The 13,466-nt window shown below is 34.5% G+C and overlaps 1 protein-coding gene across 2 annotated transcripts in view; it reads left to right on the top strand.

The window, feature by feature from the left end:
- The first annotated feature begins 1,191 nt into the window (after positions 1–1,191).
- The window catches only part of LOC123551979 (receptor-type tyrosine-protein phosphatase O-like), a 31,823-nt gene continuing 19,548 nt past the window's right edge, over positions 1,192–13,466 (top strand). The window contains exons 1-7 of one of the 2 annotated variants that reach the window (XM_053541522.1): positions 1,192–1,339; positions 3,498–3,624; positions 4,147–4,221; positions 4,530–4,611; positions 6,356–6,446; positions 7,655–7,731; positions 11,851–11,941. In XM_053541522.1, coding sequence (XP_053397497.1) covers positions 3,524–3,624; positions 4,147–4,221; positions 4,530–4,611; positions 6,356–6,446; positions 7,655–7,731; positions 11,851–11,941 — 517 coding nt within the window. In that variant the 5' untranslated portion in view covers positions 1,192–1,339; positions 3,498–3,523. Of the gene's footprint in view, positions 1,340–3,351; positions 3,625–4,146; positions 4,222–4,529; positions 4,612–6,355; positions 6,447–7,654; positions 7,732–11,850; positions 11,942–13,466 lie in introns of those variants that run through there. The other variant, XM_053541523.1, reaches the window with a different exon arrangement.

Raw genomic sequence — 13,466 nt, 5'->3', positions numbered from 1 at the left:
AACCATACAGCTAGTGTACCTCATATTTACTGCGTACGATACACACTCCGTACTTTGTACTCACTGTCAACCATACAGCTAGTGTAGAACATAGTAAAGTGTACCATACATATACACATAGTAGAGATAGTACCCGATTATTTTTCAAATTATATGTATAAAATTAAAAAGCTTTGAAATGAAGGTAAATGTCAATATATTTCTCTAAAAAAGATATACTGACAATATTTCAACCAGAAGCTTTCAGTTACGAGCATCTAATATTTTCATATAAATTTAAAGAAAAATTCAGTGACCAAGGAAATGTAACTCTTCTTGAATATGGAGAGCAGAAACATCACAGGGAGATAATATAGTGAAAATTTTCTATTTGAGTGTATTTCCTTTAACATTCAGCAGTGATCTGGATAGCGAAATAATGATACATAATACTGGTCTCTTAAAATATAGAAAATCTGAAACAGTCCACTTGCTGTAAGAGAATGTAAATATTTAAGCTCTCACACCTAAGACATACACTGACACTTCCCTATAACAGCAGTAGCTACAGCTAACCAGTTTAAATGCACCCCTATTCTCTTCCCGACTACGTGAAATGAAACCATTTTGTGACAATAACATGTTCAGTGTACTCTGAATTATCGGCATATAATGGCAATTTTCGTGTAAAGAGAAAATATAATCTAACTTTGCAAAACATTTTAATCGGTCAAAACTGCCTAAATTTCTCTGACATGTTTCTTAGAGTATGCACTTACTAACTGGTAGTACCAGTGAAAAATAACTTAGACTGAATCTTTTATATTTGCCCTTTTAGCAGCAGGACAGCAAGCTTTGTCCAAATTTAAGCAATAATTATAGTAAGTTTTGAGAGGATTTCAATTGATAGGAAATTACAGTTACAAACTAAATACTTTTCTGCAAAACACAATGTCACTAGCATTCACTGTCAATCAGTATTATGACTAAGATCGACTTTCATTCATTCATTTCAATGATTCATAGACAGAGTCCATTGTTTACATTTTTACTCGTAACCGGTGCATTTGTTAAACCGCTATATTTGCAAAAATTGAAGTATGTGAAGAACTCTTGTATGGTTTCTACACATAGGATGTACCAATCTGCACACATAGTGGGGAGGGGGGGGGGGGGGGGCAGTTTTTAGGCATAAGGTGTATCCTACACATAACAGTGTATCATACACATACTGTGCACCATACATGTGTGAAATTATAACCTATTTAATGTCTTTTATTTTACAGAATTGTAGCTGTTTCATGCACCAGTGGAGGATGTCTTGTGAGCAAGGAGTATGGACCATTTGTCACTCTTGCAGGTAGTTAGAACAGATTTCTATTAGCATGTTGACAAACATTTTTCATTTTTGAGTATTTAACCAAAAGACATAAAATATAGAAGTCAGAATTTGTTTTTCATTCTACACCAAATATACATTCAGATATAGAAATAATAAGGAAATATAATGTATAATTATATTCAGTGACAAGTTTAGTCATTTGTTGCTCAGATATTTAATCTCAAACAATGGGATAACTGCTAAGGCCACATTTAAAAAAAGTCTTTGTTTGCTGTCTCCCGAGCCTACTCTGTGAAGTTGGGTAGGTAGGTAGGCAAATTATTTTTTTTATTACAGTGCTACTTATAACTATTTTATATTTCTCATGAAGATATATGAATAAAATATGAAAAGATATCTTATGTCATTTTACATCTGATTTGTTATACTTTTGCAAACATTTGAAAAAAAAAATCTAAATTTTAAATTATACAATTAAACTTCTTTCTGCTCTTCTACAACAATGACTAAAATTCTAAATTGTTGTTATCATTTTATGTGGGAGAGCTGGACCTCGGTGTAAAACGTATTTCATTTCGTAGGGGTTTTTTTTTATAATTTAATTTTGTTCATGTTTTTTTAACAGACGAACTTAATGTAAGGGGAGAGAGAGTGATATCTGATGAGGCTACGGATCCATGGTATTATGTAGTTTAAAAGGATTCACCGAAAAAAGTCACACTCCTACTCTCCGGACTCGATCTAAAAATTTCCTTCCGTAAATACTGTGTGCTAAAACAATCTACATTTTTGAAACTTTACTTAAAGTAATTTACATAAGCCTCTAAATATTGAAATCTATTTGCATATGTTATGAGGAAAATATGCACACATTTAGTAAACAGAAAACTTGACATGAAACGCACTTGTATTGTTTTCTCGCCAAAATATACAGAGTGCATCAGCAATTAATTAATTTTTAGCGCTCAGAGTTCAGGATTTTTGTTTACCGTCTGTATTTCAAGTCCTGAAACGTGAGATTCTGAGCTATTTTCATATTAACATCTGATAAATTGATGAATTTTGCGCGGAAACATCGAATAAAAATGGCCGCATCCATAACGTTTCCGGTGGCAGCGCCTACGAGTTTAATCGGGAGAGGTGTATTGAATGAATAAGACAGGTTACCCTTCTCAGGACCAGAAATGGACAGGAAATAATAGTTCCCACTGTAAATACTCTTTTGATTTATATTGACCTGAAAAGAGACTGGAGTAGCCCTTCCGCAAACACAATATCAGTCATATAATGCACGAGCATCTTTCCCGCCAAAATTATAATAACGTACTCACAACGTAGTTAGTTTCGCAAGCATGCACAATCGATCTCATTTCAAATTTACCAAAAGTATCCTAAGATGGTAAACAAAGAGGTTATTACAGTTTCGTATGTAGATTTTTTTTGGTGTGGGGGGAGGGTAATATGTTTTTTTTTTTTCTTTAGAACGGACAGCAATATTGCAGCAGATGACTTTGTGCACATGAATAGTTGTTTCTTTTTTACAATGCTTTTTATAAATTTTAAAGATAGGTTCTTATTTGCAACATAATTATGAAATGTATTAGCAAAAATAACATTTTACATCTAGAAAAATATAATGGCCTGACGTAAGTATGGTATTTCGCGCTTTGAAAATTTGCTTTTTGCACTCGTCGGCAATATGAAACTAATTTTGTAAGCTTGTCAATGCAGCAATTACATATTTCACACCTTGTGATGCAAACACACGTAATTATCGGCCAGTGGTAGAAATTGGGGGTGTTAATTGAAAGTGATAGACGTTCGGGGGTTAATTGAAAGTGCTGCTCTGTCACGTGAATGCAGTTTGGGTTAATGTTCTGCAGCTGATCGGAACTTAAAAAAAATATTGTGCTCAGTGGGCCAATAAAAAAATTCGGAGCACAACGTTTTTCGCGGGTCAGTCAGGAGACAGCAAACAAACCTAATTTTAATTTTGGCCTAATGGTATGTAATGAGGTATGTTTGTCTGCCTATGCATGTAGCCTACATTTTGTGATAGGTTTTGAATGTATTTCTGTTAGAAGACATCAGTGAAGACACCAGTATTGGTGTCAGGTTTTTGTGGAATATTTAACCAATTTTTTGTTGAATTTGATTGTAACATGAACTATTACAGTGCCAGACGAGGAAGATAATCTGCCTATGATTATTGGTATAGTGGTTGCTGTGGTTGTGGTGGTTGTTATCGGTGCAGTGATTGGTTTTATACTGTTAAGGAGGAGGAATAGTGGACCTGGCAAAATGTAAGTCAATATCAGTAAATACCAAAAACATTTACAGGTGCTTTGGAAGGTCATCAGTTATATTATGTACAGAGTTTCTCTGTCATTGCTTCATTGTTTACCCATATAAGTTAGTATAGAGCTATATTGTCTTACAGGTTTGTCCCTATTTAGTGCCAGGCTTCTTTAAAACAAATCTCTAAGAGGCTAGATCAAAATTTAATATAGTTTTTTAGCTTACGTAAATGTGAATCGTTGACTATTTTGTAACTGAAAATATTTTGTCATTCTCTTTGTTGTAAATTGTCATTTTGCTCCATATATACTCTAGAATCATTTAATTTTGTGAAAACAAGATTTTGTGACTTGAGACAACTCGGCTATATTCTGGGAAGTTGAATTATTTTATAGATTTTAACGTCGCCATAAAATGAATAGGAATTTTACTCCTTTGTTTAGATTTAATTTTGTGCATTTACTCAACCACCCAAAAAAATAGACCATGCATATTTATGATTTTACAGTACAATGTTTGTAATTTAGGAAACCTGCATCTGAGAGTGATGATGATGACCTCACGACAATTGACCCTGCAGTTACTAAAATTCAGAGGAAAAGGTACACATGCACTGTGATGATTGTAGTAGCATATGGACCATGTAGTCAAAAATATTTTCTATTTGATATTTTCATTTTCATTTGAGCTTTGTTCTGTCCAAGAAAAATGATTTCATAGGAAATAAGAAATAAATTAGTTTCTGTTTTAAGAAAATTAAATTTCTTTTGTATGAACAGCTTTCTAATTTTTGTTGGCCAGTTTAAAGTTACTTTAAGCCCTATTTGATACTGATGTCATTTTGATTGTACGACAGTATAACAGTAAAAAGCCATGTTTTGATTTTTATCTTTATGTCCTACTTATTCAGACCTATCCTGTTGAATGAGATAGAAGAATATGTAAAAAAGATGCACAAAGACAGCGACCGGCTCTTCTTGGCTGAATTTGAGGTAAATGTTCTCAAAACAAACCAAACGAAACCTTGGTATCAGCTTTCAGTGATAGATTAAAAATAAAAGTTCTGTGGTTAGAATTTGGTAATGTCAAAATTTCCAAAAGCAGAAATATGCTATCAAATTTACCTCTCCAGAACAACAACCTCTACATTACAGTCAATATATGTATCTCCCAAAGGGTGCTGCTCTACAGAGGTTGCACCGTATCTCTTTTTTTAGAGAAATTTTACTTCTGGAGTCAAAATTCATCTCAATAACCTTTACCCTGATAAATTTCTAAAATGGACTGATCTGTCATTCAATATTGGTAGTACCATTTATTGGTTAAAGGAGTGTTCATTGAAAATTTACTGACTGAATATCCAAATGTGAAGATCACGATCTTTGTCTGCACTGGTCCCAAACTAAGGCAAAATCACTTGCCACTAGTAGGCAAAAGGTTAAAGTGACATTTCACAGTCTAAGAGAATTTGGTCAACAAAACAGATAGTGCTATATGTTTGATTGTTTGCTAGATTGATCAGAAAATAATTTTGCCTCATTGAACTGTCCGTTATGGGAGTCTATGGGAACATTACAATTTTAGTAACATTTTTGCAGTTAGAAAAAAATTCTGTCTTGTAGATTTTAACCCTTATGACGCTGGACACGACTGATTCTGCCTTTGCGACCTGTGTAGATTATGCTCAGCCTGCACATCCATGCAGTCTGATCAAGATCTGCACTGTTCGCCATTCAGTCAGTATCTTTTTGGTAAGCACCCCTTTAGATAGTTAATGACACTATCCAAATTGAAAGACGGACAAGTTCAGTATAGAAATTTAGCAGGGTAAGCCTTAATAAAAGTTTTCACCATTTAAATTGACAAATGTGTCTTCAATTTGTTTAAATTGTTTAGGTCTTAATGCTTGTTTTTGAGATGATTAAGGAGATCAACAAATTTCAAGCTGATTTTATGACAATTTTTTTCATGTGTCAAAATTTTCATATCCCCACATTTATATTTGAGGCATATAGCGTTGTACATTCATCCGGAAATACGTCTTGAAATCTTGTGTGTCCAACTCCTCCCACAGTATTACCCTGATTTGTTATTTTTTTCTAGAAGTATGGCCCTTTCTTTATTTCACAAAATAGGCCATAGTGGAGAAATTTGGTGTGTTCAGTGCCTTCCAAAAGAATGGATTCAGTGTTGCTCAGATTTTCAACCTTATCTGAATACAATTTGCTTCAAACTTTTAGTGGAACATCATTTATATGAAGATGGTGTGTACTAAAAACTTAGCTATTTAGAGGATGGCTCAGTATGTGGAGGCATCCGTGTCCTGTGGGCACAGTTTTAATTGATCATATATCTAATCTTCATAAAGGTAGAAACAGTGACACTCACTGTTTTATAGGTTAACACACATGTAGTTATTTATTTGTTGTTTGATTTACGTTTCATTTGCTGGATCTTGGCTTTATTCTATGTTTTAAGTTCAATAGTGTAATGCCATCACTCAGTTTTTCAGACATGTAGAATAACACCAACTCAATGCTACAGTTAACATTTTAAGCACTTTGGGAGCTGATGTTTTAGTGGCAGAATTGTTTTGGTACTACATACTATTGAAATAATACTATAATTGTAGGCTATTTATATTCATGCAAGATTTACTTGTACTTATACAATACAAAATAAGCTTATCAGAATTAACAAAAGTGGGAAACATTTATTTCTGTATATAAATTACAGGATTTGAAAACGCTGAGTCCGAAGCATGCATGTGAGGCAGCTGACAGGGAGGAGAACAGAATGAGAAACAGATACACCAATATCATACCGTGTAAGTTCAGGGACGCTTAATTGAAATATTAAACCTTACACTGCTATATTTCTAAATGGACTGGTCCTTCTTTTAATTTGGATAGTACCATTAAATGTTAAAAGGGGTGCTTATCAAAAAGATACTGATTGAATGGCGAACAGTGTAGATCTTGATCAGACTGCACAGATGTGCAGGCTCATGATCTACTCTGGTGTAAAGCAGAATCAATCGTGTCCAGCATGATAAGGGTTAAATAAATTGAAATATTTTTAGGTGAAAAAAGTGAAAAATCTATCTTGTTTTTACCAGTGAATGTTAGATATGGCTCAAATCTGAAGGTTCTGATGTTACATTTTGTTACTAAGACACAGAACATTTGTTACTGGTAACAAAAATACTAGGGTATGTAGCAACCACCAAATTTAGGCCATATACGAAACTCGCTAGAGAGTGATTCCAAGCACATTTCTGATCAATTTGACTATTTATTCAATATGATCTACCACTCTTTGTTGTGTTGCTGAATAAGTAATATGCTTTGCTATACATGCTATAACTACAAAAAGTTAAAGCATAAAAACGTCAATTCTGTGATAATTATGAAGTACAAGAGGTTTTTCGTGAAACTTGTTTTATAGATAGAGGACAGTAAGAATAAGACGCATTTAGTTTTATTCTTTCTGCGTGTTTGTCATTCAGTATGTCTGTTGGTCTATCAAAACAGGTGGGCCTTTGATGACTTTAAAAGCACAAGAGTTATATGTTGAAACCTTGTTTGACCCTTACCCTGCTAAATTTCTATAATGAATTTGTCGGGGGTGCTTTGAAAAAGATACTGACTAAATGGCGCCAAGTGCAGAATCCGGCATGATAAGGTTAAAGATATAGGGCAAGGTAAAGAATATGCGAGTTATTAATATTTTGTTGTTATATCTAAAAATATGGTTATTAAGGCATCAAAAATGTTTATCCATATTTTCCATGGTTATATATGCACCTTTTGGTTGAGACATATATTGGTAGATTTATGATTCAAAATTTTTCATCTCGGTTTTAAAACTGAAATCTTTTTTAGAAATGCCCTTGTTTCAGTAAAATACACTTGAACTTCCAGGGTTTTCTTTTTGTATTGATTAAAATTTGATATTAAGGAAATAAGGAAAGTATATCAAGAATGTTCTCTTTCTTATATAATTATCTGATATGTTGTATATGATATTTTCTAGTTGACCATACAAGAGTGAAGTTAAGTACAAATGGAGAGGACGACAGTTCTGACTACATCAATGCCAACTACCTTCCTGTGAGTGAGTTCATTTTTTAGCTCGACTTTGAAGAAAAAGTCCCTGGCATCAGCGTCGCCGTAGGTTAAAGCTTTTGATAAAGTCAAATATCTCTGTTACTATCAAAGCTTTTGATTTGAAACTTAAAATATTTATTTATTATCAAAGTCTGCACCAGGAGAAATTATCCCCATAACTCTGATTGAATTTTGACAGAGTTATGCCCCTTTTTAACTTAGATTTAATTGTCATTAGTTGGACTGAGCCAATGGTAGATAACTATGGACTGATTTTATGTCAAATTACCTCCCTTTATTTCAAATTAAAATGGGTATATCTCCGTAACTAATGAAGATACTGATCTGAAATTTCATTTATGTCAATAGATTTATTTGGCAGATCCTTCTTTTGTTAACTTACAATCATTTTTTTTAATAACTTCCCTTTTACGTTACTATAAATAGCTTGTTTTTAGTAACTTTTTTATTTTTTATTATTGGCCGTAGGGAAAAACCGAGACCACTTTTCTGTGGTACAACATGAATGGTACCTCCAATTTTTAGGTGTATTTCGACATATCTGTACCTTGTAAGAATTTTTTTTTCTTTTTGGTTTAATTTCTTCCCTTTGTTGTTCCTGTCCTTTGGACTTAGATATTTTTTCCGAGGACCTTCTTGTCCTCAAGTGCAATGATAACAGGTGAGCGATATAGAGTCATCATGGCCCTCTTGTTATCTCTTATAGCAACAGTATGTGTTTATCAATTATCTCTTATAGCAACAGTATGTGTTTTGCTATTATCTCTTATAGAAACAGTATGTGTTTTTCTAATATCTGTTACAGCAACAGTATGTGTTTTTCTATTATCTCTTATAGCAACAGTATGTGTTTATCTATTATCTCTTATAGAAACAGTATGTGTTTTTCTATTATCTCTTATAGAAACAGTATGTGTTTATCTGTTACAGCAACAGTATGTGTTATATATTATCTCTTATAGCAACAGTATGTGTTTATCTATTATTATCCCCCGCCGATGAAATCGGGAGGGGGGTATTGAAATGGCGTTGTCGGTCCGTCACGTCCGTGCGTGCGTCAGTCCGCAGCCATATCTCAGTAACTAGCTGGTAGAATTTCATGAAACTTAAAATAAACATGAACCAACATACAGCGATGATGCCCGTCAAGTTTTTTTTTTTTTTTTGATTGGTAAATTTTCCTTAGAGTTATTGCCCTTGATTTAATGAAAAATGCCCAAAAATGTCCGTCCGCAGCCATTTCTCAGTAACTGTCAGGTAGAATTTCATAAAACTTGAAATAAACATGCACCAACATACTGCGATGATGCCCGTCAAGTTTTTTTTTTGATTGGTCAATTTCCCTTAGAGTTATTGCCATTGATTTAATGAAAATCCACGTCTGCAGCAATTTCTCAGTAGCAAGCTGGTAGAATTTCATGAAACTTGAAATAAATATGAACCAACATACTTTGATGATGCCTGTCATTTTTAGCTCACCTGTCACATAGTGACAAGGTGAGCTTTTGTGATCACCCGTCGTCCGTCGCCTGTGCATGCGTGCGTGCGTCCGTCCGTCCGTCAACAATTTCTTGTCTGCACGATAGTGGTTTCATTTATGTTTTTATTTTAACCAAACTTGTAAAACAACTTGTATCACCATAAGATCTCGGTTCCTTTCTTGAACTGGCCAGATCCCATTATGGGTTCCAGAGTTATGGCCCCTGAAAGGACCAAAATTAGCTATTTTGACCTTGTCGGCACAATAGCAGCTTCATTTATGATATTAATGCTTGTTTGATCAACAAATTTCAAGCTGATTTTATGACAATTTTTTTCATGTGTCAAAATTTTCATATCCCCACATTTATATTTGAGGCATATAGCGTTGTACATTCATCCGGAAATACGTCTTGAAATCTTGTGTGTCCAACTCCTCCCACAGTATTACCCTGATTTGTTATTTTTAGCTCACCTGTCACAAAGTGACAAGGTGAGCTTTTGTGATCGCGCGGTGTCCGTCGTCCGTCCGTGCGTGCGTCCGTAAACTTTTGTTTGTGACCAATCTAGAGGTCACATTTTTCATGGGATCTTTATGAAAGTTGGTCAGAATGTTCATCTTGATGATATCTAGTTCAAGTTTGAAACTGGGTCACGTGTCTTCAGAAACTAGGTCAGTAGGTCTAAAAATAGAAAAACCTTGTGACCTCTCTAGAGGCCATATATTTCACAAGATCTTCATGAAAATTGATTTGAATGTTCACCTTGATGATATCTAGGTCAAATTTGAAACTGAGTCACGTGCCTTCAAAAACTAGGTCAGTAGGTCTAAAAATAGAAAAACCATGTGACCTCTCTAGAGGCCATATATTTCACAAGATCTTCATGAAAATTGGTCCGAACGTTCACCTTGATGATATCTAGGTCAAGTTTGAAACTGATTCACGTGCAATCAAAAACTAGGTCAGTAGGTCAAATAATAGAAAAACCTTGTGACCTCTCTAAAGGCCATATTTTTCATGGGATCTGTATGAAAGTTTGTCTGAATGTTTATCTTGATGATATCTAGGCCAAATTCGAAACTGGGTCACGTGCGGTCAAAAACTAGGTCAGTTGGTCTAAAAATAGAAAAATCTTGTGACCTCTCTAGAGGCCATATATTTCATGAGATCTTCATGAAAATTAGTCAGAATGTTCACCTTGATGATATCTAGGTCAAGTTTGAAAGTGGGTCACGTGCCGACAAAAACTAGGTCAGTAGGTCAAATAATAGAAAAACCTTGTGACCTCTCTAGAGGCCATATTTTTCATGGGATCTGTATGAAAGTTGGTCTGAATGTTCATCTTGATGATATCTACGTCAAGTTTAAAAGTGGGTCATGTGCCTTCAAAAACTAGGTCAGTAGGTCAAATAATAGAAAAACCTTGTGACCTCTCTAAAGACCATATTTTTCATGGGATCTGTATGAAAATTGGTCTGAATGTTCATCTTGATGATATCTAGGTCAAGTTCGAAACAGGATCATGTACGGTCTAAAACTAGGTCAGTAGGTCTAAAAATAGAAAAACCTTGTGACCTCTCTAGAGGCCATACTTGTGAATGGATCTCCATAAAAATTGGTCAGAAGGTTCACCTTGATGATATCTAGGACAAGTTTGAAACTGGGTCATGAGCCATCAAAAACTAGGTCAGTAGGTCAAATAATAAAAAAACCTTGTGACCTCTCTAGAGGCCATACTTTTCATGGGATCTGTATGAAAGTTGGTCTGAATGTTCATCTTGATGATATCTAGGTTAAATTTGAAACTGGGTCAAAAACTAGGTCATTAGGTCTAAAATTATTAAAATCTTTTGACCTCTCTAGAGGCCATATTTTTCAATGGCTATTCATGAAAATTGATCTGAATGTTCACCTTGATGATATCTAGGTCAGTTTCGAAACTGTGTCCCGAGCGGTCAAAAACTAGGCCAGCAGGTATAAAAATAGAAAAACCTTGTGACCTCTCTAGAGGCCATATTTTTCCTGAGATCTTCATGAAAATTGGTCAGAATTTTTATCTTGATAATATCTAGGTCAAGTTCCAAATCTGGGTCACATGAGCTCAAACTAGGTCACTATGTCAAATAATAGAAAAAACGACGTCATACTCAAAACTAGGTCATGTGGGAAGAGGTGAGCGATTCAGGACCATCATGGTCCTCTTGTTTTCTAGAGGTATGGCCCTTTCTTTATTTCACAAAATAGGCCATAGTGGAGAAATTTGGTGTGTTCAGTTCCTTCCAAAAGAATGGATTCAGTGTTGCTCAGATTTTCAACCTTATCTGAATACAATTTGCTTCAAACTTTCAGTGGAACATAATTTATATGAAGATGATGTGTACTAAAAACTTAGCTATTTAGAGCATGGCTCAGTATGTGGAGGCATCCGTGTCCTGTGGACACAATTTTAATTGATCATATATTTAATCTTTATAAAGGTAGAAACAGTGACAGTTTTATAGGTTAACACACATGTTATTATTTATATTCATGCAAGATTTACTTGTACTTATACAACACAAAATAAGCTTATCAGAATTAACAAAAGTGGGAAACATTTATTTCTGTATATAAATTACAGGATTTGAAAATGCTGAGTCCGAAGCATGCATGTGAGGCAGCTGACAGGGAGGAGAACAGAATGAGAAACAGATACATCAATATCATACCGTGTAAGTTCAGTGGCGCTTAATTGAAATATTAACCCTTACACTGCTATATTTCTAAATGGACTGGTCCTTCTTTTAATTTGGATAGTACCATTAAATGTTAAAAAGGGTGCTTATCAAAAAGATACTGATTGAATGGGGAACAGTGTAGATCTTGATCAGACTGCACAGATGTGCAGGCTCATGATCTACTCTGGTGTAAAGCAGAATCAGTCATGTCCAGCATGATAAGGGTTAAATAAATTGAAATATTTTTTGGTGAAAAATGTGAAAAATCTATCTTGTTTTTACCAGTGAATGTTAGATATGGCTGAAATCTGGAGGTTCTGATGTTACATTTTGTTACTAAGACACAGAACATTTGTTACTGGTAACAAAAACACTAGGGTATGTAGCAACCACCAGATTTAGGCCATATACGAAACTCGCTAGAGAGTGATTCCAAGCACATTTCTGATCAATTTGACTATTTATTCAATATGATCTACCACTCTTTGTTGTGTTGCTGAATAAGTAATATGCTTTGCTATACATGCTATAACTACAAGAAGTTAAAGGCATAAAAACGTCAATTCTGTGATAATTATGAAGTACAAGAGGTTTTTCATGAAACTTGTTTTATAGATAGAGGACAGTAAGAATAAGATGCATTTAGTTTTATTCTTTCTGCGTGTTTGTCATTCAGTATGTCTGTTGGTCTATCAAAACAGGTGGACCTTTGTTGGCTTTAAAAGCACAAGAGTTATATGTTGAAACCTTGTTTAACCCTTACCCTGCTAAATTTCTATAATGAATTTGTCGGGGGTGCTTTGAAAAAGATACTGACTAAATGGCGCCAAGTGCAGATCATGATCAGACTGCACGGATGTGCAGGCTGATCATGATCTACACTGGTCCCAATAGCAGAATCCGGCATGATAAGGGTTAAAGATATAGGGCAAGGTAAAGAATATGCGAGTTATTAATATTTGGTTGTTATATCTAAAAATATGGTTATTAAGGCATCAAAAATGTTTATCCATATTTTCCATGGTTATATATGCACCTTTTGGTTGAGACATATATTGGTAGATTTATGATTCAAAACTTTTCATCTCGGTTTTAAAACTGAAATCTTTTCTAGAAATGCCCTTGTTTCAGTAAAATACACTTGAACTTCCAGGGTTTTCTTTTTGTATTGATTAAAATTTGATATTAAGGAAATTAGGAAAGTATATCAAGAATGTTCTCTTTCTTGTTAGCTCACCTGTCACGAAGTGACAAGGTGAGCTATTGTCACCGCTTGATGTCCGTCGTCCGTCGTGCGTCAACAATATCTCAAAAAATCTTCTTCTTGAAAACCACTGGGCAGAATTATACCAAACTTTACAGAAATGATCCTTGGTCGGCCTCCTTTCAAAATTATTCAAAGAATTGAATTCCATGCGGAACTCTGGTTGCCATGGCAACCAAAAGGAAAAACGTTAAAAATCTTCTTCTCAAAAAACCAGAAGTCCTAGAGCTTAGATATTTGGTGTGAAGCATTGCC

The sequence above is a fragment of the Mercenaria mercenaria genome, chromosome 4 (assembly GCF_021730395.1).
Source record: "Mercenaria mercenaria strain notata chromosome 4, MADL_Memer_1, whole genome shotgun sequence".
Taxonomy (NCBI): Eukaryota; Metazoa; Mollusca; class Bivalvia; order Venerida; family Veneridae; genus Mercenaria; species Mercenaria mercenaria.
This window is presented reverse-complemented; position numbering and strand designations above follow the sequence as displayed.